Source organism: Zonotrichia albicollis, chromosome 18 (assembly GCF_047830755.1).
Source record: "Zonotrichia albicollis isolate bZonAlb1 chromosome 18, bZonAlb1.hap1, whole genome shotgun sequence".
Taxonomy (NCBI): Eukaryota; Metazoa; Chordata; class Aves; order Passeriformes; family Passerellidae; genus Zonotrichia; species Zonotrichia albicollis.
In genome coordinates, this window is record NC_133836.1 from 834186 (window position 1) to 857305 (window position 23120).

At 49.1% G+C, this 23120-nt stretch overlaps 1 protein-coding gene across 1 annotated transcript in view; it reads left to right on the top strand.

The window, feature by feature from the left end:
• TMEM132D (transmembrane protein 132D) overlaps nucleotides 1–23120 on the top strand; it is a 178062-nt gene that overhangs the window by 151790 nt on the left and 3152 nt on the right. The window contains exons 6-8 of the mRNA XM_014272018.3: nucleotides 17467–17672; nucleotides 18633–18906; nucleotides 20429–20620. Coding sequence (XP_014127493.2) covers nucleotides 17467–17672; nucleotides 18633–18906; nucleotides 20429–20620 — 672 coding nt within the window. The remainder of the gene's footprint in view (nucleotides 1–17466; nucleotides 17673–18632; nucleotides 18907–20428; nucleotides 20621–23120) is intronic.

Consider the following 23120-nt stretch of genomic DNA (forward strand, 5'->3'; position numbering starts at 1 on the left):
TCATCCATGCTGAAAGCCCCAGTGGGGCTGCCACAGTCACTGTTGCCTGCACCTCCTTTGTGTTTTTGAAAGGCTAGAAGCTTATAAGATAAAAAACTTCTCTGTAATGGAAAAAAAAAAAAAACAAATAATTTCTGAGTTGAGGCTTCTTCAGAATTCTCCAGAAGATACCCAGGAATCTGAGGTTTTGTGCTTCATGGGAAAGAATATGTGTGGAAGGGGTTGGTGTGGCTAAAATAGAAATACATGTGACATCTTTACAAGTAGAAATACATGTGACAAGATCTTTTCAGCTGATTCAAACATGCCCAAATGCAAGGACTGTGTCAGTATTTGCTGAGGATGGGGCTCATCTTCTGGAGTTAGAGAGAAATGCTGGTCAGAGCTGGGGTGTCCTGAACATCAGCTGTGGAATCCTTGCAGGTTCCCAGGGCTCTCAGAGGCAGCTGGAGGAACCAGGGGTGACTCTGGACATTGATCTGAGCAGGAGCAGGGGAGGCTGGCTGAGTAAGGAAGGCTGGGGTGTAATGAACCTGAATTTTTAATGCTGTCCTGCTCTGCCTTTGCTCTAATGAAGGAAGGAATCGTGCTCTAATGGCTAAAGCGGGGATGGGATTTAGGTGTTGCAGGTTCTAATGAAGAAAGGAAGGAATTGTGCTCTAATGGCTAAAGCAGGGATGGGATTTAGGTGTTGCAGGTTCTAATAAGGGCTCAGCCTGCACACAGCCTGTGACACTCGATTTTCATTTCTCCCTAATAAGAGTGCACACCAATTGGATATCCTGGGTGGTTTCTGGGGTGCTGCAGTGACAGTGTGGGCTCTGGCATTCAGCTGGGCCATTGTGGGCCTGGTTTACCTGATCTGCCTCAGCAGACACACAAAAGGTGTCAGGACTGAATTACCCTGGCAGACAAAGAGCATTAATGCTAAATCCCCAAGGAGTGCTTTGGGATGTAAAATGTAATGTATGAGCATCCTCATTAGGGCTGTTAATAACATCCATAACCCTAACTAGGACAGAGCACAGGCTCTCCAGAAATCTTTCCTGTTCAATTGCACTTAATCACAGCCCATACCAAATTCTGTCATGATAGAACATCGGTGGCTGAGTAAGGAAGGATTTAGAAATATTTTCAGATTTCTTATGTAACAGACTCTGTGCAGGTCAGTTGACTGGAGGATTCTTCTCTTTTATTCGCTGTCTGGACCATTTTGCATTTCTTTTAGATGGTGACTTTGGTTACCCATGGACTTTTTCTCTTTGCAGTTATATAAAAAAGTATGCAGTAGTTAAGGATTTCAAGAGAAAAGAAAGTAAAGCAGTGAAACACATGTGAAAAGTGCTGGAGATGCCAGACCACCAGGAGCTCCCTGGGTGCAGTTTTTCAGCAGAGGTGACTGTGTGTAGCTCTCACTGTGCTTTACCTGTGTCACAGCTCTGCTCTCAGGGCTGGGTTCCTTTGTAGGACACACCAGAGCCTTGGTTTCCCCATCAGCTGCCCACAGAAATGCTGGACAGTTCTCCTGTTTCAGCCTGGGTTTGCAGCATCCTGTTGAACTGGTTGTTGGATGACAAGCCTGATTTCTGAATCAATTTAGGCATTCAAATCCAATTAATTTAATTGCAAATTAGAAACCTAAGCACCTACAAAAAGTGGCTTTAATGGCTCTTCAATTTTAACTAAAAGTGTAACTGTGTATTTAGAGCAGGTGGGTATTATACAAAGCTGATATTTCCTCCCAACTTAAATAATCTGTTCCTTATAATAACTCTTAAAATAATGTGATTATTTGCAAGCAGGTAATTATTTTGTAGCTGTAAAGGGGTTTTGTTTGAGTAAATTTAGGGCATCTTCTTTAGACTTGGGGATTTGAGTGCTCTCAGCAATTTCTTGGAGCATTTGTGAGCGTGTGAAAAGCTGCTGTGGTGTTTGAGACTTTGTGCAGACCTGGAGCTGATACAGAATGGGATCTGTGAATATGACGTTCCATTACATGCTCCATTTCATTGCACTGAGAGGCTGAGAGGGAGAATGAAACTTCAGTGATGAAGGGAATATCATTGGCCCTGCTGAGGAGGCTTCCAGAGGCACAGTGCATGGGACTAAATGATGTTTTATGCATTGTCTGTGAGCATTACACTAATTGCACTGGGCTGTCAGTAAAAGAAGAATTCAGTCTCACACGCACCCACACACACAACTCTGTTCATGACTGGATCTCATTTCTGCCCCTGCAATCCCAGTGTAACCCGGTGTGGTTAATGGGATTGCTGTGCCTTTATGGGATGAGGAGAGGAGGAGTTCCTCCCTTGTGTTTGTGTCTGAGCAGGGCTCTGGCGCTGCCCCAGTGAGAGCAAACAGCAGCCACAGCCGATTGCATTGTTCCATGCCACAGCCATGCCTGCCCCTGTTCCTTCAAAGCTCTTCACACTTGGTGATGATGCTGAGCTGGGTTTCAGCCTCATAACAAACCTTGAAAGGCAGTGTTTGCCCAGGGCTCAGCATCCATCCCGGGGTTTCACAGGGGCTGCGCAGGAGCAGCACAGCCCCTCTGGCAGGGCAGTGTCTGTGCCCTGCTGATTTCTGAAGACACCTTGACAAGTAGCTCTGCAAACGGTGCCCTTTGTTCCAGGTTAAACAATGCATTTGTCTGATCTCATCTGGAGCTCCCTGAGCAGACTGGGCTGGGCACATTCCCTGACCCTGCTTTCTCTGAGCTGGGTGCAGGTGTGATTAACAACCTCATCCTGGGCCCTGCAGCTCCTGAGCTGGCAGCTTCCATCTGATCTCCAGCAAGGCTCAGCGCTGACAGGATTTCCTTTGCAGGCTGCTCGGTTGTTTTGTTGCTGTTGAGCGGATAGAATGAGACACTGAATGTCATAAGGTGTGCTCAGCACAGGAAAAGTGCAGGAAAGACATTTCTGGGGAAGAAGGAATGGGGTGGCCCCAGAATGTCATTGCTGAGGGAGGACTGCCTTTCCTGAGCAGCACAGGCAGCAGGGAGGGGAGAAGCTGCTCCGTGCTGGGGGGCAGTGTGTCTGGAGGCAGCCCCAGTGTGGCCATGAGTGCTGGCAGGCCTGTGGGCACTGCAGGTCGCCCTGAGCCCTGGTGATTTCAGCCCCATGGGGAAGAATGAGGGCACCCCTGAGCCAGGCTCTCCTGCAGCTGGGCTCCCCTGAGCCCGGCCTGGCCTGCGGTCAGAGCTGCCCTGCAGGGACCTGGAGCAGCTCCTGGGGCTCCTCTGCCCTCCCAGCAGGGCCAGACTGGGCAGAGTCTCTGAGGTGGAGCTCTGACACATTCCATGCTCCTGAAGGAGGAAAACAAGGAAAAACCGCGCTGAAAACAACCTGACTGTGTGCATGGGTGTCATGGCAGAACAGAGGCCAGCTGCAGAGGGGCTTTTCTTGTACAGATACCAAATGAGTGCCAGCCTCCCGTGGAACAGACCCAGCTCCAGGATCTCCCACTGAGGAATTCTCTGCTTCACTAAAACCTGCCCAGCCTGGGGCTCCTGGGGCTTTCATCAGGCCTTCATTTCTTACAGGCAGATTTTACCCTTTCCCGTGCAATGTAGCCTGAAATACAGAAAAGAGCAGTTCCCAATTAAACTCCTGCCTAAATCCATTATAGCTTCTGAAGCCATTGAGACAGGGAGATGAAAAGAACCTTAATGATCCCAATATGTAAATAGAGATGTAAAAGTTTGTTTGGAGGAATGAAGGTTGGAGGCCAGCTAGGAAACCAAACATAAAGGCTCTTGGTAGAAATTGAATCACTGCATTAGTTATCATGGATTTTCATAAAAATAAAGTAATAATGCACATCCAAGTTTCACTTGGTAAATACGAAGTGACAGCCTCTGAGTAAGGCACTGAAATTACATTATAGACCTAAAAAAGAATAATAGAGAAAATTGAGAAAGCATAAGAGGGAGTTGTAATAGAATTGGGCATTGGTATAAATACAAATCATGAAAGGGAGATTGATTTAGTGAATGATGAAACTGAGGAACTCGAGGTGTTAAAAAGATCATCTGCTCATGTGGTAAACAATGCCTAAGGCTGCACAACTTTTAGCTGAAACAGCCAGATTTGCTTAAGGTAGATAAACTTTGAAATTGTGTGAGGAATTATGTACTGCCAGGGAGCTTGCTTCTGCAGGACACAGTTGCTGTATTAAGACAATTACCTTTGCTCATCAGTTTAGTCAGAAGTTTTACAAGGAGTTGTGGGAATAGGAGCTGCTGTTTCCAAGGAGCCTCCACAGGGACATTCCATGGCAGCCAGCAGAGGGGACTGCAGGAAGCCCTGGTGGTGAATGGGTGTCCAGGCTGTTCCCTGGTGATTTTCTGTCCCTGCAGGAAGCCCTGGTGGTGAATGGGTGTCCAAGCTGTTCTCTGGTGATTTTCTGTCCCTGCAGGAAGCCCTGGTGGTGAATGGTGTCCAGGCTGTTCCCTGGTGATTTTCTGTCCCTGCAGGAAGCCCTGGTGGTGAATGGTGTCCAGGCTGTTCCCTGGTGGTGAATGGGTGTCCAGGCTGTTCTCTGGTGGTGAATGGGTGTCCAGGCTGTTCTCTGGTGGTGAATGGTGTCCAGGCTGTTCCCTGGTGATTTTCTGTCCCTGCAGGAAGCCCTGGTGGTGAATGGGTGTCCAGGCTGTTCCCTGGTGGTGAATGGTGTCCAGGCTGTTCTCTGGTGATTTTCTGTCCCTGCAGGAAGCCCTGGTGCACATCCATACACAGAGGGGGGGTGAGACAGCAGAGAGGAGTCCAGGGAGGAACTCTGCACATCCTGTAATCAGCTTTTCTCTTCTTTCCATGGTGGGGATCACCTCTGCTTCTGAAAAAAAATAAATCTGAATAATCTTAGAGAGTCCAGAGCATCCTCCTGAGGCACACAGCCCTCGTTCAGCCCTGGGGATTGACCAGCCACGAGGCTTTGTTATTGCCACCATCAGTTCCCAAACCCAGAGCATGCAGGGAGTGTGTGTCAGCACAACATGCACTTTGTGTTCAGATGGAGCCCCTTTAGAGGCTGCCTGTTCTTTGCTCTTGCTTGTTTGGAGATAGTTCAGATACCAAGCTCCAGGACTCAGCTCAATTTCCAGTAAATAGATCCGTGCTATGAGTGCTTGTCAGGATGGAAGGAGTGTGAAAGCATTTGAGAGATCAAAGCAGCACGACTCCCATCAGAGTCAATGGGAACAAGCAGCTAAAATCTTACAAAATGCTTTCAAATTATCCTCCACCTTCAATTCCCTAGCTTCCCTGAAACCAGCTCCTGAAATATTTTATTGAAAGTGTTCTCTTGTCATTTCTCTGCAATAAAAGGAGGCTTGGAGGAGCTGTGGGCTCAGGCTGGCAGAGATCCTGTGCGTGCCCTGCTGTGCCCCCCTGGGCTGCTCGGGGAGCTGGCACTGCTGGGTTCTGTTACCTGGTCTGGGAGAAAAGCTGATGTTGCTGTGCTCTGCAGGGACCTTGGGCGTGTTCTGAGAGGGCTGCCAGGGCTGTGAGCCCCAGGGCTGTGCCTGGGCTGGTCCTTGCTCTGGCCGGCCTGGCACTGCCCCTTTGGGCACATTTTTATAGGGAGAGCTCCTGCAGCATCTGCCAGCACACTGAGCCTCGTGCAGGAACTGCAGAGCCCCTCAGAGCCCGCCCTGTGACACGAGCAGCCATGAATAAAACATGGATGAATAAACAGAGCACAAAACACCTTCTGTGAGGTCAAATGGCAGAGACGGAATAGAAACTGCATCTCTGCAGTCCTCACCTGGACTTCCGCCCATTCCACAAGTGTGGGCTGGTTAATAAGTTTTTCTGGACTATGTGAGAGGAGCTGTTTCTGGCCTGGCTTTCCTATTTATGCTAAATGTAGCTGTTTTCATTCTTTGATTGATTATTCTCCAAGTCACAGTAGTGGGACTTCATTTCTCACCCCAGATAGCACTCCCAGCTAACATTGCCCAGCGCTCTGTGGCCATGGGAGAGCTTTGTAAACAGTTAATTCCTTCACTCCCACAATGAGGATAATGCTGGCTGTGCTACAGAAATAGGTGTTTATATGAAAAATGCACACCGGGACACTCACCTGTGTCATGAGCACTGAGCCCTCACTCTGATGTGCTTTACAAAGTGTTGCAGGAGGTTTTTTTGCAAAATGCTGAAGTGCTGTTAGATAATGGGAGTGGTTCAAATATAAAATGTTCATCAGCAGCACCATTGTTGTTTTTATTTTACCTGACTGTGCAAAGAAAGACACAGAAATGAAACTATTGATCCATAGTGATTGTACTGTCCTTAACCAGGCTTTTGTTTAGCTGTTTGAGGAAAACAGGATGCCTTTTCTTCCATTTTCTTAATACCTTTTTTCCTTGAATCTTCTTGATTTAATGCAGTGTGATCAATTTTCAGGCAGTGGTTTGTCTTGCACGTCAGGATGCTTCACAACTAATGCTATAAATACAGGTGGGAACAATATCTTTAGCATTTCTCACATCTGAGAAGGGAAGAAGGAAGTTTGAATAATATTTACTTTGTGCACTGCACACTTATTTACCTGCATGCCAGCACCATGAATTACTAAACTGTGTGCCCAGATGTGGTCAGGAGGGTGCTGAGCACTCAGGGGCTGGGAGGGGAGGATGCCACAGGGCTGAGCTCTGCTGCCTCTGCTGCTGTGCAAAGCACATCTCCCACTGCAGCAGGGCCTTTTGCCTTTGTGATCAATATTGAATCTGAGCAACAAAGATGAAATACTTGTGTCCTTTTTACCCAGAAAAACTCCATTTGTTGTGGATGGCATGCATGGACTACAGACAGGAAAAGTTGTGCATCCCTTATCTCACCATAAGGTGTAAGAATCACTGGACTTTTCCTACTGAAAAGAGCATGAAAAAGAGATTAAAAGAGCAACACTTCCAGCTATGGAAAACATTCTCGAAAGTCATTTGTGTGAGCAGGTCTGAAATGTTACTGCAGTTGTTAATTATCATCTCAGCCCTCAGTGGTCCCCAGAGTTTTTAGTCAGATCCTGTCTAGTTCAAATCCTTTTCTGCACTGATGTCACCAGGCCAATCTTCCCCATCCTGCATTTAATTGTTTCTATCCAGCTTTGTACTTCGCCCTTACCTTTCTTCAATCTCATCTATTTATTTCAGATAGTTTTCCACACTACAAAGATCGTTTTGAATTCTAAGCTTGTTCTCCAGAGAACTTCTAACCCCTCCCAGCTTGGCATCATCTGCAAATTTAATGAAATTAATTAAATGAAAATTAAATGAAAGGCTCGCATTGACTTCAAGGGGCACTGGAGTGAACCCAGCCTGTCTTACATCTTTCACAAGTGGTTCAAGTGAAATACACTTATTGCTTCACAGGCCATTTCTGTAAGGGAGGAAGACGGATGCATGTTGAATAATTCAGGGTTCTCGTTGCTGACTGAGAGAGATTTAACTAATTTGTCAAAATAATGACCCCTGTTCACGGCAGAGAGCAAGTGCCTTTGGATGATGGCTGTCCCCAGAGAGGGGCTGGAGCAGCCTGGCTCAGCTCAGCCCTCGGGATCAGGGGATGGGCAGGGCAGGGCAGGCACAGGTGTGCAGGGCTGGGGGCTGTGCCAGGTGAGAGCAGAGCTGCTGCCAGGGCAGCCGGGCTGCACACGGGGTGCCACTGAGCCCCAGCCTGGTGAGGACCCTGTGGCACAGCTCAGTGCCCAGAGTGTGTGGCACAGCTCGGTGCCCAGAGCCTGCGCTGCTCTCGGGGCACCCCGAGAGGGAGGGCAGCTGGTTTTGGTGGCTCAGGGGAGCACAGGAATGCCCTCCCTGCTCGGTGCCCCCTCCCTGCCCAGTGTCCCCTCTCTGCTCAGTGTCGCCTCTCTGCCTGGTGTCCCCTCCCTGCTCGGTGTCCCCTCCCTGCTTGGTGTCCCCTCTCTGCTCGGTGTCCCCTCCCTGCTCGGTGCCCCCTCCCTGCTCGGTGTCCCCTCCCTGCTCACTCTGGTTCAGGGTGTCTCTCCCACTCCCATCTCTGGAGTCCCTTCCACAGCCAGGGAGGGTTGGGAGCATCCTCTGGCTCTGCAGCCTGTCCTGGTGGCAGCTTTCATCTGGCACTTGTGTATCGTGGCTGCTGTTGGAGCACAGCCCTGCTTATTTATGCTTCTCTGCAAGTGATTCTTGGCTTGAAAAGGCGTAGGACTCTTTCAGAAATTTTTCATGCTTTGCTGTTGCGTTATTTTCCCCCTGTCACTTCAAAGTGTTGGCCAACTTTCCAGAGCCTGCCGTGTGTGCATGAGTATATGTATATTGCAACAGACTTTTCCTTTTTTTCCTAAGTTGTGATGTTGGATATCTGAACACTTGCCAGGGGAGTAGAACCAGACTTTTCCTGGGCAAACTCTGTGGCAGAAAGAGGACAGGATCCTTAACTCTTTGAAGTCCTCCTGTTACCAAAATGGAAATCTCTTTGTCCTTGCAGCTCTGAAGTGTTCCATTGCTGAGATATTTCATCTGCTTTAGGCTGTGCTGAAGTGGCTGAAGGGCAGTGCCCTTGCTGGGGTGGTGTCTGTGTCCCACAGGGGATGCCAGCAGTGTTTGGGCATTGCTCTGTCCCACAGGGGATGCCAGCAGTGCGCCCCTGTGCCCACAGCCAGCCCGGTGCCCGTTCCAGGCTCTGTGTACCAATTACCTTCCTGCCCTCACTGGTGTGTTGGGAGGGCTTGGCAGGGCCACATCTCCAGCTGCTCCTGTCCCAGCTGTGCCCGCCCTGGTGTGCAGCCCTGCAGGGCCGGGCCGGGCGCTGCCATCCCTCTGCAAAGGGTGGCATGCTGTTCTGAGCCCTGCCTGACCACCTGTTGCTGCAGCACGGGCTGCATAATCAGAACTGACAATCCCTGTCTAGAGATTTCTTGGAAGCTGGAAAAATGAGAATGTTGTCAAAAAAATACCAACGCTTCCAGTCTGCAATGCAGTGATGGAGATGAGAGATGAGTGAATGCAAGGAGGCAGGGAATATATCAGCCCAGCGCTTTTTTCTGACTAATTTAGGAGTCCAGAATGGTCTGGAAGAATTTACGTTTCTCTTACAGCCTTAAAAAAAAAAGCATTTTAAGCCAGTTTCTGTATTTCTTTTTCTTTACAAAGAAATCCAACAGCTGTTGGTTTGTCGAACCAAAGTTTAATAGCAGTCATGCATAAAACTACAATAAGGGTGGTAATTTCTTTTTCATCAGTTGATGCAAAAGAATTTTTATATTTTATTTGGAAGCAATTTTCCGTAAAGTTATAAAAACCCTTTAAAGGAGGATCTTATTTTTTTCTAACAGAGCAAACATAAATTTCACTGGGGATGAGCACAGGGTGTGTGGAGGAGCTGCAGTCCATGGGGAGGAGCAGAGGAGCTCCAATCCACACTGCCCAGCACCTGGTGCTGGCCTCAGCCCCTGGAAAGCAGCACCTGTGTCAGGGTGTTTGTGCTCCCAGGTGGGGCAGAGAGCCCTGCCCGGGCACAGCCTGTCACACCTGGGCACAGGAATGGGCAGGAATGGCTCAGGAAAGGGAAAAACAGGAGCTCTGCACCAAGAGAGGCTCCTTGACATAACTGTGTGATGTGTGATGGCAGTGCCAGCAGGGCAGGCACTCAGAGCAGGGCATGGGGTGTGTGTGCAGGTGTGCCAGGGATGCAGAGAGCCCCAGCAGGGCATGGGGTGTGTGTGCAGGTGTGCCAGGGATGCACAGAGCCCCAGCCCCACACCTGCCCCTGGTCAGGCAGTGAGAGAAAAGGTCCCTCACTGCTGGAGCCGTTACAGGAGACACTTGGCTTTGCTCACACTGGTCCTGCGGGCTGGGGGCAGGGGGCAGGGGTCTCACACACAGGGTGACAGCCCCTGGAGCTGGCTGTTCCAGGCTCTGTGTATTAATTACCTTCCTGTCCTCACTGGTGCCTCACTGGCTGCATCTGACCAGTCTGGGACCTGAGTGTCCCCTTTGCAGCCTGGCTTTGGTGTTCAGCCCATTGGGTTTGTCACACTGCTCACCGGCTCTGCTCCCTTGGCCATCAGGTATTTATTGCCCAGAGACCAGTGACAGCCTCCCTTTCACGAGTGAGAAGCAGAGTTGTTGTTGTCATTCGTGCTCTTTTAGCTTTGCTGCTGGGGGCAGAAATGCCATTCTCAGTTCAGAGATGGGAAGCTCGGGGTGCTGGCTGTGCTCATCACTCCCCTGCCATGCTGGGATGGCTGCAGTGGGTGATGCAGAGAGAGAGGGAGATGGAACTTCATTAACAGGAGCAGGAAAGCGTTGTCATGTTTATTACAAGCAACTGTGGCTCCTACAGGGTAAAGCAGGAGGTGGGCTGAGCCCAGCGGGCTGTGGCAGCTCCTCAGGCAGTGCCAGCCTGGCTCAGGCTGTGCTGCCATCCTGTCCCTGACTGCCAGGAGCAGCCACTGGGCTGTCCCAGTGTCACTGAGCATCCCGGGCAGCAGGTGGGCAGGGAGCCTCCTCATCCAGCTGGAAACAGGAGCTGCAGCAGCCAGCAGCACACAGGGGGATGCTGTGGCAGCAGGGAGTGGGGAGCAGCAGGAGGGAAGGATTGGATTGTCTGTGTGTGCCCTGGGCAGAGCTGCACCCCCAGAGCTGCCCCTGCCCCAAAAACTGCCCAGAAATGTTGAACTGTTATCAGCACAAAGGTGCAGCTGGGCAACTCCAGCACCTGAGCTCTCCTTGTTCCTTACGCATCAGGCTTTGCAGAATCCCTGTAAAACAAGGCAGAGGAGCCTGATTGTACAGATACATCAAAGGAGATTAAAGGCTGGATTCTGGAGAGGTTTAACACCAAACTCCCCTGGAGTTCAGTGGGAGTTTAACACTTCAGCATCCTTCAGAGCATTGATCTCAATAAATTACACAGCCAGCTAGCAGGTGTGTGAGGGAGCAGGGAATTAAAGCCAGGCTGGTGCAAAGTGCTGCTGTGCCTTCCTGTCCCCTCCTGCCCATGGGAATAGCACATTCACTGTGCCAGAGGTACCACGGCTTCCATGAGATTGTATTTTAATTGAGCAGGTTTCATCGTGATGATTTTGTTTTGATTTGTGGCCCCAGTTGATTAAGGCTTATTGGGGGAAATTTGGCAGGGTTTATTCAGTCAGAATTTGTACTCCTCTAAAGCAGCTTTGTGAAATAATGCTAATTTCCTTGGAATTTCATCTCTGACAGAAGAAAACAAGAAGAAAAGGATGCTACCAGGTTCTTGTTGTGTCAAGGAAACAACTTGTTTTGACATTTCCAAAATGAAATGTTTTGATTTTTTTCATTTTAAAATAACTTTTTCCTTGATGTTGTGGTATTTTTACATAATTTTAATCATTTGAAATTGAAATGAAAGTGAATTTCGTGACCCAAAAATGAAAGCAAATGTAGGTGTCTTGCAAGCCCTGCTGAAATGCGCATTCATCAGCTGGAGTGGCAGTGCCACGGGAGAGGGGGCACAGCACCAGGGGCACACCAGGGGGAACAGGGCAGAATAAATCACAGCTGAGCACGGCGTGTGCAGAGACTCCAAAATGTGTTCCCAAGGGCTGGGCAGAGCTGCTCTGCTCTCACTGCCACCCCAGAAAATTGTAAAATCTGTGCAAATCCACTGCTCAGAGAAACGTGTGGTGGTGTTTGCAGGGGTCCCAGGATGAGGGAAGAGACGAGGATCTGACTCCATGTTTCAGAAGGCTGATTTATTATTTTATGATATATATTATATTAAAACTGTGCTAAAAGAATAGAAGAAAGGATTTCATCAGAAGGCTAGCAAGGAATAGAAAAAGAATTATAACAAAGGCTTGTGACTGAGACAGTCCGGACAGCTGGGCTGTGACTGGCCATTAATCAGAAACAACCACATGAGCCAATCCCAGCTGCACCTGTTGCATCCCACAGCAGCAGATAATCAATGTTTACATTTTGTTCCTGAGGCCTCTCAGCTTCTCAGGAGGAAAAATCCTAAGGAAAGGATTTTCCATAAAATATCATGGCTACAGAAACTGACTGTTCTTAGTGGTGGAAACAGGGGCAAAAGAAACATGGAAGGGAAAAACCCACTGAAGCTTTATGTGCCAAGTCTGGATTTTAGAAAGCAAAAGGTGATTCCTGAGGGGAGGCTGTTGATGAGGGGATTTTCAGGTGGTAACACCGACCCAGCAGACGTTGTGTCCCACCACAAAGGAGCTGATACACGTGCAGCTCCAGCTGGATGTTTGCCCAGGATTGTGAGTCCCTAAAATGTCCCATGGCGTGTTTCACTCGGGTATGTTCACTGAGGATAATGTATTGATGTTTGCCACAGAGCTGCACAGCAAACCAAAATAGTTCTTAGAAATTAATTGGTATCAGAGTTCCCTTAATCAATGTGCTCTCCGAGATGCTTCAGGTGGATTAGTGCAGTAAAAACCATTTTTCATGTGCACAGGTCTCTGCTGATATCTGTTTATAGCAGGGCTGGGTGGGCTTGCATCGTGTCACTGTGCAAAGGCTGGCAGTAAGCAAGGCCCTTAGGAACTGAGGGAGGTGTTGGGGTGGAAAATGCTGGAGTTCCTGATCCCTGGGGCTGGGCTCAGCATCCCTGGAGTTCCTGATCCCTGGGGCTGGGCTCAGCATCCCTGCCCTGCTGCTTTGGGCTGGGCTCTGCATCCCTGGAGCTCCTGCTTTAGGCTGAGCTCTGCATCCCTGCCCTGCAGCTTTGGGCTGGGCTCAGCATCCCCAGAGTTACTGCTTTAGGCTGGGCTCAGCATCCCTGGAGTTCCTGATCCCTGGGGCTGGGCTCTGCATCCCTGGAGCTCCTGCTTTAGGCTGGGCTCAGCATCCCTGCCCTGCAGCTTTGGGCTGGGCTCAGCATCCCCAGAGCTCCTGCTTTAGGCTGGGCTCTGCATCCCTGCCCTGCAGCTTTGGGCTGGGCTCAGCATCCCCGGAGCTCCTGCTTTAGGCTGGGCTCAGCATCCCTGCCCTGCAGCTTTGGGCTGGGCTCAGCATCCCCAGAGCTCCTGCTTTAGGCTGGGCTCTGCATCCCTGCCCTGCAGCTTTGGGCTGGGCTCAGCCGTGCCTGGGTTAAGCGGCTCAGTGAAGGTGACTCTGCCCCCCCCGAGTCATTCATTAGTGACTTATGGAGCTAATAATGGCCTCATCCTTTTGTACCTTGGTACACAGCTTGTGTTCCGGAGTCTTTTATAGCTCAAATGAGCTGCTTTTGCTTATTTATTTCCCCGCTCATTCATTTTTAATGGTTAGCAGAGCCTCCCCCATCCTTCTCCTGGCAGCAGTGATTTAGGCAGGGCTCATTATCATAACTTACCTTACTAAATATCCCCATTTGTGCTGCTAGACCCAGGAAAATGTGTGCAGTGCTAAATCACAAGAGATCCCATGAGCTTGCCAGGGTGGCAGGGCTGTGTTTGAAGTGTGTATTATACACAGAGAGCCCTCAGAGGGGGAAGGATCATTTACAGGGACAGGGATGGGACAGAGTCATTCCCAAATACTGATTTCTGTGGGAAATACCAGAGGCTTACCTTCCCAACTGGCCACCCTCGATATGCACTGACCCAAACTGCTCAAGATATATTTTATTTTCAAAGATACATTTTATTTTCACAGACTTATTAGCTGTGACTTCCTAAGAGTTCCAACAGAATTACTGTAGCAGGAAAGCAGTTTCCTGTGAGGGCTTTACTGTTATCCCATGGGAATTTAATAATGATAATGAGGTGGGGAAAGACTGTTCCTGTTATTTCTGAGAGCTGGCAGTGAGGTTCTGGGTGCTTCCCCTGGGAGGTGGGATGTACATTCCCTTTCCCTCCCTCCCTTTAGGGCTTTGCATTCTGTTCAGCCAAAAGCTGGCAGTGGGTTTATGGGAGCAAAGGAATCTCAGCCCAAATTCAGGTGTTTCACAGGCAGCCTGCACACAGGGGAGAGGGAAGAGCAGTGAAATGCTGTTAGGAGAGGGATGGGAGCAGTGCTCACTGGAGAGGCAGGGACTGTGTGGGGTTTGTGAGGGGCCTTTTGCTGCTCCCCACGTTCCCCCAGGCTGGGGAAGCCCTGCTGCAGGGCCTCCAGAAGTTTAGTGTTTGATTCCACAGATAATGGGAACCAAAAGAGGAGAAAATAATAAAAACCAATTGCTCTGTTTGTGATCACACCCCAAGAGCATTCAGAAGGGGGGAGTTTCAGAGGACAGAGATGAGCCCTTCTCAAACAACACAATCAGGCTTTTCAGGTGAATGTAAAACTGCCTTGGAGCAGCAGTGCCCCTGGTTGTGTTTGTGTGTGCAGGAGGGGCGCAGCAGCATCCCTGCATCCCCTGCTGGCAGTGACTGAGTCAGTGTTCCAGGTGTGCTCAGCCCTGCACTGAGCCCAGGGCCAGCGGCGTGTGTTTGCTCTGGACACGGGCACGTGGGAATGTCCTTGCTGGCTCTGAGCTGTGGGCACATGGAAATGCCATTTCTGGCTCTGAGCTGTGCTGGCACTGTGGCACAGACAGACCCCTGCCCCCAGAGCCAGCACTCCCTGCTCAGGTCTGTGTTCACTCACAGGAAGCTGCCTCAGCTCTGCACTGGTGGAAGGAGAAGAGGGGCACCTGCAGGAGCCCAGAGAAGCCCAAAGCTCTTTTATAACCTGCCAGGTTCGTGCCCCAAAAAGCCATTCAGAGCTCAGTCCCTCAAGAGATGAAAGCCCCCTGTACTGAGAGAATTTCTGGGGCATCTTGTGAACACGAAGTACAGTCTCCCCTAATTAATGGAGCCAGCTCAGTGCAGGTGTGTGAAAAGCTCCGGTGACACAAAGCCTGGAAAAGCTTCAGCAAGGGAGCACAGCACCAGAAGGGTTTAATGGCATTATAATGTCCTTGGATTGCAGTGGCCACAACACAGAGATGTATTCCAGCAGTCCATTAGCAGGAAAAGAAAATGGCTCTTTCTCTCTTGAGCCCTTGTCACCTTTGCTGGAAGCTGGAGTTGGCATCCCTGGGACAGCAGAACCCAAAGGCAGGAGGAGGGGAAATGAGAGATGGGGGAGTCCCTGGATTTTGGGAAGGAAGCAGATTGGCTTTCCCCACAAATCAGCCACCTCTCCCCAGGCCCTGTGTGGCTCTGCTGCATTTCCCAGGTGCTCAGTGGCTTTCTGGAGTGGCTGAGTGTGCCCAGGCTGGTGCTGGCCGCCTCTGATGTGCCCCAGGAGCTGAGCTGGGCCAGGGCAGAGCCCTCTTGCCCTGTTCACAGCTTTGAGAACCCAATCTCAGGAGATATTTCAGTTTTGTGCCCCCCCTGTGTGTTCCTTTGTGCTGAACAGCTCAGATGTGGCTGCAGGAGCAGGGCCTGGCTGATCTGCTGCCCATTGAGGAACTGATTCTGCACGTGCTGGCTGATTTATGGGCATGTTCTGGACATTGCCCCTGTTGTGCTGTTGCTCTGTTGGGCATGCAATGCCAGCTGCAGCAGAGCAGTGCAGTCAGTGATGCAGGCAGGGAGGGCTGCCTGGGAGCTCAGTGTGCTCATGGTGCTGCTGGCTTCACCCACAGCCAGGGAAACCAGCAGCTATCCCAAGCACAGGCACTTCTTCCTGACCATCAGTTTGTTCTGTAAACCATAATCTTGAAGGCACAAGGTCATGGTATTTATTTAATCATTCACACAGTAGTCTTTTAGGGATGGATTCTTTTTATAGCTCTCTTTGTGCAGTGAACCCTGATCAAGTTGGAATCCAGGTCTGTTTGCCTGCCAAATTTTCTTTCTCTTGTTATTGCTCGAGCATTAATGAATTTAGAATCTGAGAGTCTGATTGCCATCTCTGCCCAGCCCAGTTCAGCATTTCTCTCTGTGGCCTGGGAGAGTCTGTGCTGAGTTCCAGCCCCTGAGGCTGAGCTGCCCTTCACAAGCTCATGGCCCAGTAAAACCAGCAGCAAAATCCCACCAAAAATCACTGTTCAGGCAGTGACACCTGAGCCAGGTGCCCTGGTGAAGGGCAGAGCAGGGGACTCAGGGGACATGCAGGACCCAGCAGATGCCGTGGCAGTGCAAAAGCTCAGCTTGAGAACAGGCTCACCTGAGACACAAAGCCCATAAATCTGCTGTAAACAAACTCCTTACTCTCCTGCTGAAGCCAAGAGCAACTCAAGAGTTTGACCTTAGAGCGGAGGTGGCTTGAAGGGAGACACTGCAAGAGCCATGATAACCTTTCCTTGGTGTGTCACTGGGCTCACACAAGCCAGGATGGAAATGTATTTGCCATGGGTCTGTCTGTGAGGGGGTTGTTGTTGTTTAAAGATAATAACGTTAGGAATGCCAATTATCCTACAAAAGCTGGTGATATTTAAATATGATTTAAATTCATTCAGCATTTAAACAGAAAAGTAGAAAATGGCATTAAATTCAGACAAGGACGAGACTATACATTGCAGAGTGAGAAGTATGAAATACATTGATGGAATGGAATAGAAGGTCTGGCTGGAAATGGATTGTGGAAAGAGCTCAGGGTTCTAATAGATCATTCCTTCAGATCATCAGCACGGTAAAGTGGTAGTTAATAAATTATTTGACGTGTACATTCACTCATATATTTTAACTAACTGTAATGAACAGGTCCTGTCAGCTCACCTAGATCCTCGCAGTTACTGCTAAATTGCTTGAGTGAGATTTACTAACTCTCTGCAATATTGATGTCCAGAGCTGCAGGTGATAAATGGAGGGACACCAGGGCTGGCTCCTGCTGCAGGGCTCTGCCAGGCTGGCAGCAGGGCTGGAGCTGGGCCCCGGCCACCCCTGAGCCCTTCCTGGGAGGGCTTTGGTTGTGAGCCCCCCACTCACTGCCTGGTACCTGTGCAGGACTGCTGGGGAGCTCTGTCCCGTTCTGGGCTGCATTGGAGAGCTCTGTCCCATTTTGGGCTGGATTAGAGAGCTCTGTCCCACTCTGGGCTGCATTGGAGAGCTCTGTCCCACTCTGGGCTGCATTGGAGAGCTCTGTCCCGTTCTGGGCTGCATTGGAGAGCTCTGTCCCGTTCTGGGCTGCATTGGAGAGCTCTGTCCCGTTCTGGGCTGCATTGGAGAGCTCTGTCCCTTCTCAGTCTGAGTGCAGGCACTCACTGCTCCTCCCAGCTGAGGGGCTCTGTGGGCTCTCAGGGAGGGCTGGGGGGTCTGAGCTGTGGGGAGAGGACAGGAGCCTTCTCTGGAGTGGGAATTAAGAAAAAGCTGTTCCCTTATCTTAGATTATACCAGAACTGTTTACAGCAGGAAAAAACAGCCTCTTAAAGTGATGCTGAATTGCACAGGCTATTAAGGGCACACCAGGCACCTTTCTCGTTATTCCATGTTGTCCTCTGAACCTGGAGCTAGTTTAAGCCTAGATCTCTTCTCTTCCTCCCACTCATTTACCCAGCGTGTGGTGAACTTTATAATTAGTGAAGAGACTCATTAATTTTTTTTCCTTCTCCTTTTTATTTTCAGGTTTCTGACAGATGTGACTATGTCTTTGTCAACGGGAAGGAAATGAAGGGCAAAGTGAATGTCGTGGTTAATTTCACTTACCAGCACCTGAGTGCCCCCCTGGAGATGACAGTGTGGATCCCTCGTCTCCCGCTGCAGATTGAGGTCTCTGACACAGAGCTCAATCAGATCAAGGGCTGGAGAGTCCCCATCATCTCTAATAAGAGGTAGGTTTCATTAGGGGATGTTCATTCTGGGCTGTGCACTTGCCAGGGACCTGTCAGGGCCAGAGGATCTGAACATGCTCATTTGGCCTTAATGCAATTCTGCTGTAAATTTGAAGGTCACCAGACATTTATTCAATAGGCTCCTGCACTGGACTGGTGAGGGAAATGGAAGCTGCAGATGCATGAACCTGGATTGGAAATCAATTTCCTTCTGTAGCACTAACGGCTGAGATGGGAAGGGCCAATTGGTCAGGTTAGGCAGGATCAGGCACAAGGCAGCAAGGAGGCACCAGCAAGAGGCAGCTCTGGCAGGGCTGGTCAGTCTGCAGCCTGTTCACAGGTCCTGGCAGCTCCTGGATCCACTGCCAGTGTCACAGTTAGCACAGAGCTGCTTCACTCCCCGTGGGGTGCAGTGATCAGTGCCCCACAGGCAGGACACGGCTCTGACACTGTCAGTGCCCACAGGACACAGGCTGGATGAAGCAGGTCAGAGCTGGCTGCATCTCTTGTCAGTGTAATTAGGAACAAGAGGAACAAGTTGATAAAGGAGGTGCTTGGTATTCCCACCTGCAAATGAAGCCATTTATTACAGGTTTCTGTTAGCATCAGAACAAAGACATTTTGGTGGAGATGTGATTTCAAATTGTACTGTACAGAGAGGGATGTGTGTGTAGATGCAGGGAGATTTCCATGGCAACACCAAGATGTTTATGGGAAGATCCAGAAAGAAAAGAAGTGTGAAGGTCCTGAAAGCAAGGACTTGACATGGGAAACAATGGAAGATGCTTGGGGAGATGTGTGGTGGCAAAGCTGGGAGGCCAAAGATGGTCTCAAGTGCTGTTTCTGAGTTGTGAACATGGGAAACAGGACAAAAGTGGGGGAGAAGCTGCAGGAGCAGGCTGCAGGCTGAGGCCAGCAGCAGCTCTCAGCACAGCTGACCCTGTCCCTTGCTGTCCCCAGGCCGGCCAGGGACAGCGATGACGAGGACGAGGACGAGCGCAGGGGCAGGGGCTGCACCCTGCAGTACCAGCACGCCATGGTCAGGGTGCTCACCCAGTTCGTGGCCGAGCCCCCCGAGCCCGGGGCCCAGCTCAGCTTCCTGCTGGGCTCAGACTGGCAGCTGGACATCACCCACCTGGTCAGGGACTTCATGCAGGTGGAGGAGCCCAGGATCGCCCAGCTGCACGAGGGACAGGTCCTGGTCGGGCTGGAGCTGGGCATGACCACCATCCAGGTAGGGACATCACTGATGTGCTTTGTTCCCCTACCACCATCCAGGTAGGGACATCACTGATGTGTTCTGTTCTTGGCTTAATTCCCCTAAACAATCCAGGTAGGGAGATCATTGATGTGCTCTGTTCCTCCCCAAATTCCCCTGCCACAATCCAGGTAGGGAGATCATTGATGTGTTCTGTTCCCTTTAACTCCCCTCCCAGCATTAAAAAGAGAAACTGGAGCCACGAGCTTCTGAATGGAACAGAATTGGAGCAAGAACCAGAAGACATGGCAGAGATGGTTTTCTCTCCTTATCTGCTGCCCCAAAGTGCAGTAGATCACAGTTTCATTTAATTTAATCCTGGCTGTCTATTGGGAGGCTTTTTCTGATTGTTTTTGTCTAAGGCTGCTTCTGAACCTGGAGCCAGGATTTGATCACAAGGCATGCAGCTGCTGAACAGCTCAGTGTTCTCCCAGCCTGCACTACAGAGCAAAGGGTAAAGTGAAAATTATCCAGGTTAAGGAAGTGAGACTGGAATACTAATCCAAATATTAATTAAAAGAGAAGGAAAAGGAGATGGGGGGAGAGATTATTTCAGTGATACTGAAGTAGAATACGTGTTAACAAACACTAGAACAGGGAGAAAATCTCTCTCCAAACAGGCTTATCATCCCAAAGTGTCAAAGCACAAAACAAGCAGCACACCTGTCGATAACGAGGTTGTCAAGGCTGCAGAAATGGGATTTGAGATTTTTGACTTTCTGCACAATCTGCAGAGATTTTCTGAATGCCTTTCTAAAGCTCTGGAATTTACAGTGCTCCAGCCAATGTACATAAAACTGTGGAAAGAAAAATCCAAGGGTAAAATCTGAGAGCAAGTTATATTTAAAGAATACCTCTTATGAGCTGCTTCAGAGATGCTCTGTACCCTGTATGGATCATTAAATTCAACTCCCTGCTAATGAGCACCGTGGATGTCATGTATCACTGCACTGACCTCTGTGTGTATTTTCTTAACCAAAACAAATTCTCTCTGTCAATTTTGCATTCAGTACCATCAGAGGTTGTTGTAGCAATACATTACCCTTCCTTTCCACAGCTTAGATATAAATACCATTTATTCAGTGGATTTTATATAAATCTACAGACTACATTATATTTATGCCACCTCAAAACATGAGGATTAATCAAATACTTAAATTTCTCCTGAAGATTACATTTACAACTAGTTACTACACGTGAGGCAGATGTGTGTGGCAATTACATTTACAGACAGCACATCTGAAGCAGATGTTGGCACACTGCAGAGGGGAGTGGCACAGCTGATTACAGTTGACAGGTAAAAGGTGTTTTAAGGCCCTCATTATTGCAGAAGAGTTACAAAATGTGAGTAGCCCTTTTAAATCATATTTTAATGGTGTCTGCTGTGAGAAATCCCATTGCCATGAGCATCCCGTATGTGTGTTCCATGAATCCTGTGCAGTTCTTTCACGCGGTGCTGTACAAAGGGGCTGTTAGTAACTGCAGCTTTCCTTTCCAGATCCTGTCCCCCCTTTCAGATGCCATCTTGGCTGAGAAGACAGTGACAGTGCTGGACGAGAAGGTGACAATCACTGACCTGGGAGTGCAGCTGGTGACAGGGCTGTCCCTCTCTCTGCAGCTCAGCCCGGGCAGCAACAGGGCCATCTTTGCCACTGCAGTGGCACAGGAGCTGCTGCAGTCCCCAAAGCAGGTCTGTGCCCAGACACACACACACCTTTTCTGTCCCATCCAGCACCCTCTGGATCCCAGGATATCCTGCCATGTTCAGCCTGTCACCACAGGTATCCAAATCACCCCTTTCATTCCACCTGTACACGAGAAAGTGCCTCATGTTGTGCCAGACTCTTCTCCTTTAGTCACTTCCTGTGAGCACTTTAAGAAGTCAGGGAGCATCCCTTTCATTCTGATTCATTACTAGAATGTGAATCAGCATCACTGACTCATTTCCTGATTCATGATTTCATAAACCATTTTTTTCCCTTATTACCCTTAGTTCCTTTATTAGGGAACCAACAGTTACCAAGGGCTTTTGGACTTTGCCATGGCCTCATCAGTCCCTGCTTGGTATTTGTCCTTGTGCTTCTGTACACATTTGAAATGTAAACTTGTTTTTCCAAACCAAATCCATCAGTCTGGGACTTTCATCAAGGATACACTGCGCTCTTAACACTTGAGCATGTTCTGAGTTTTAAAGGCAAATGGCATCCCCATTTGAAGTTTGGCCAACTGCTGAGGTACTTTAATTCATCATGGGCTGAATTAAGATCCCCATTTTCCTTGGGATGCAGGATGAGAAATAATGCAGAGCTGCTGTCGTTATAGGGTGATAAAAATGTGTAGTGTTCCAGGAGTGAAGGAATCGATGGCAGGCAGGTGGAGGGAAGGCCAGTGAGCTCATCCATGGCCCAGGGGGTTGGACAAAGGGCCCTGAGGCCAGCCCAGGGGCAGGGCTTGGTGCCACTCTGCCCCACTGTGTGCCCAGGGGCAGGGCTTGGTGCCAGTCAGCCCCACTGTGTGCCCACGGGTAAGGGCTGGTGCCAGTCAGCCCAGGGGCAGGGCTTGGTGCCATTCTGCCCCACTGTGTGCCCAGAAATGGAGTCTGGGCAGGTCCTTCCTGCAGGGCTGCAGTCAGGGATCCACAAAAACCAGAGAGGAAACTCTGTGCCCCCCACACTGGCAGGGCTGGCTCTGCTTTCAAAGGCAGCTGAGTCCCTCCAATGCTCAGGACGTGATTTTCAGAGCAGTCCCTATAAGCAAAGCAATGCAAAATTATTAAATGATTATGCAGGTTTAAGCAACACAGTGGGAGGATGAGAGTTGATGACATAAATTCTATGCAGCCTTCAAGAAACAGTCAAAGATTAATAAACACAAAGCTGGGATTTATGACAGTGTCAGCAAAGTCTTAGGGCTCTGGCCTGAAATAGAGACAGAAGCAAATCTCCCATTGAAGCAGGGGGAGCTTTGTGGCTCGGAGGATTTCGGAATCAGGCCAGTAGAATCAGCACCCTGCAGTCCCACAGGACTGGAAGCTTATTTTCCATGCTCTGAACAGGTGAATGACTTTGTGCTGTGAGCACTTTAAAGGATAACGTGTTTGTTCTCTGTACATATGTGGAGTTAAAATGTAAATGCTGTCTGTATGAAAAACTGCTTATTTACAGAAACAGGACTTTGATATTCACAGTGTTCACAAGTTGATTTGTTGGATGGGTGGCTGTCTGTCTGTCAGACTCTCACAGCAAGGTGATCCCAGCTCTGACCATAGAAAAGCTCATTTCAGACAGTAAAGAATCCACAGATGGAGCCAGGTCTGTCTGGTGGGGATTCTGCAGTGCAGATACCCCAACCAGGACAGCTCAGACCATCAGAAGCAAGAAGAGAACTTGAATTTTATCTGTAAAAATCAATGTAGGAATACAAAGTTGTTTTTCAGGTGCCACAACAATTTTCAGTAGCCATTTGAGAGTCTTTAGAGGACCTGATTTTCAGAAATGGGTGAGCACATGTTTTCTGAAATTCAAAAATACTTTAAAATGTTTCAAGTCAGAAGCCAAAAGTCAAGGATCCCAGGAAAGCTGCAGCATGAGGCATGTTCTTAGTACCCAGGTCAGATGCATTGGCATTCAGTGAAAGCCTCCATGCACACTGCAGCACACAATCTGCATTGCTGTGACACAAGATTAAACTTTATTATTGTCTTGCTTTTAATTGCTAACAAGCGTAAAAATTGCCCTGGCTGTTTTCTAAAGAAGCAACTGATTGGTTTCCTCTACTTATACAATCTGCTAATTTAATTTGAGAGACAGGAATCAAGGAGTGAAGGTGTGGAGTCATGTGTGGACCTGTTTGCTGCATTAGCCATCTTTTAACATGTGCTTTGTGTAATGAGAGGAGACTTCGTATTTTAAGCAGTTTAGAAATAATGTTGGGTTTTTTTAATGTAAATACACAACAGTAAATGATCTCAGTCACTGGTAATGCTCCCTGACATGCAATTTATTATGGTGCTGAAGTAGATTCTGCAGAGCCCAGGGGATACAGCTCCTTTAAGCACCTTTGTGGAAACCAATCTTATTATCAACAAGTGTTTTAGATTTCTCTTCACACCTTGGCAAGATATTAATTTCACTGCTCTCCCTATTTATTTCTGTTCTGATCACTAATGGTGTGAGGATCCTGTGAGGAGG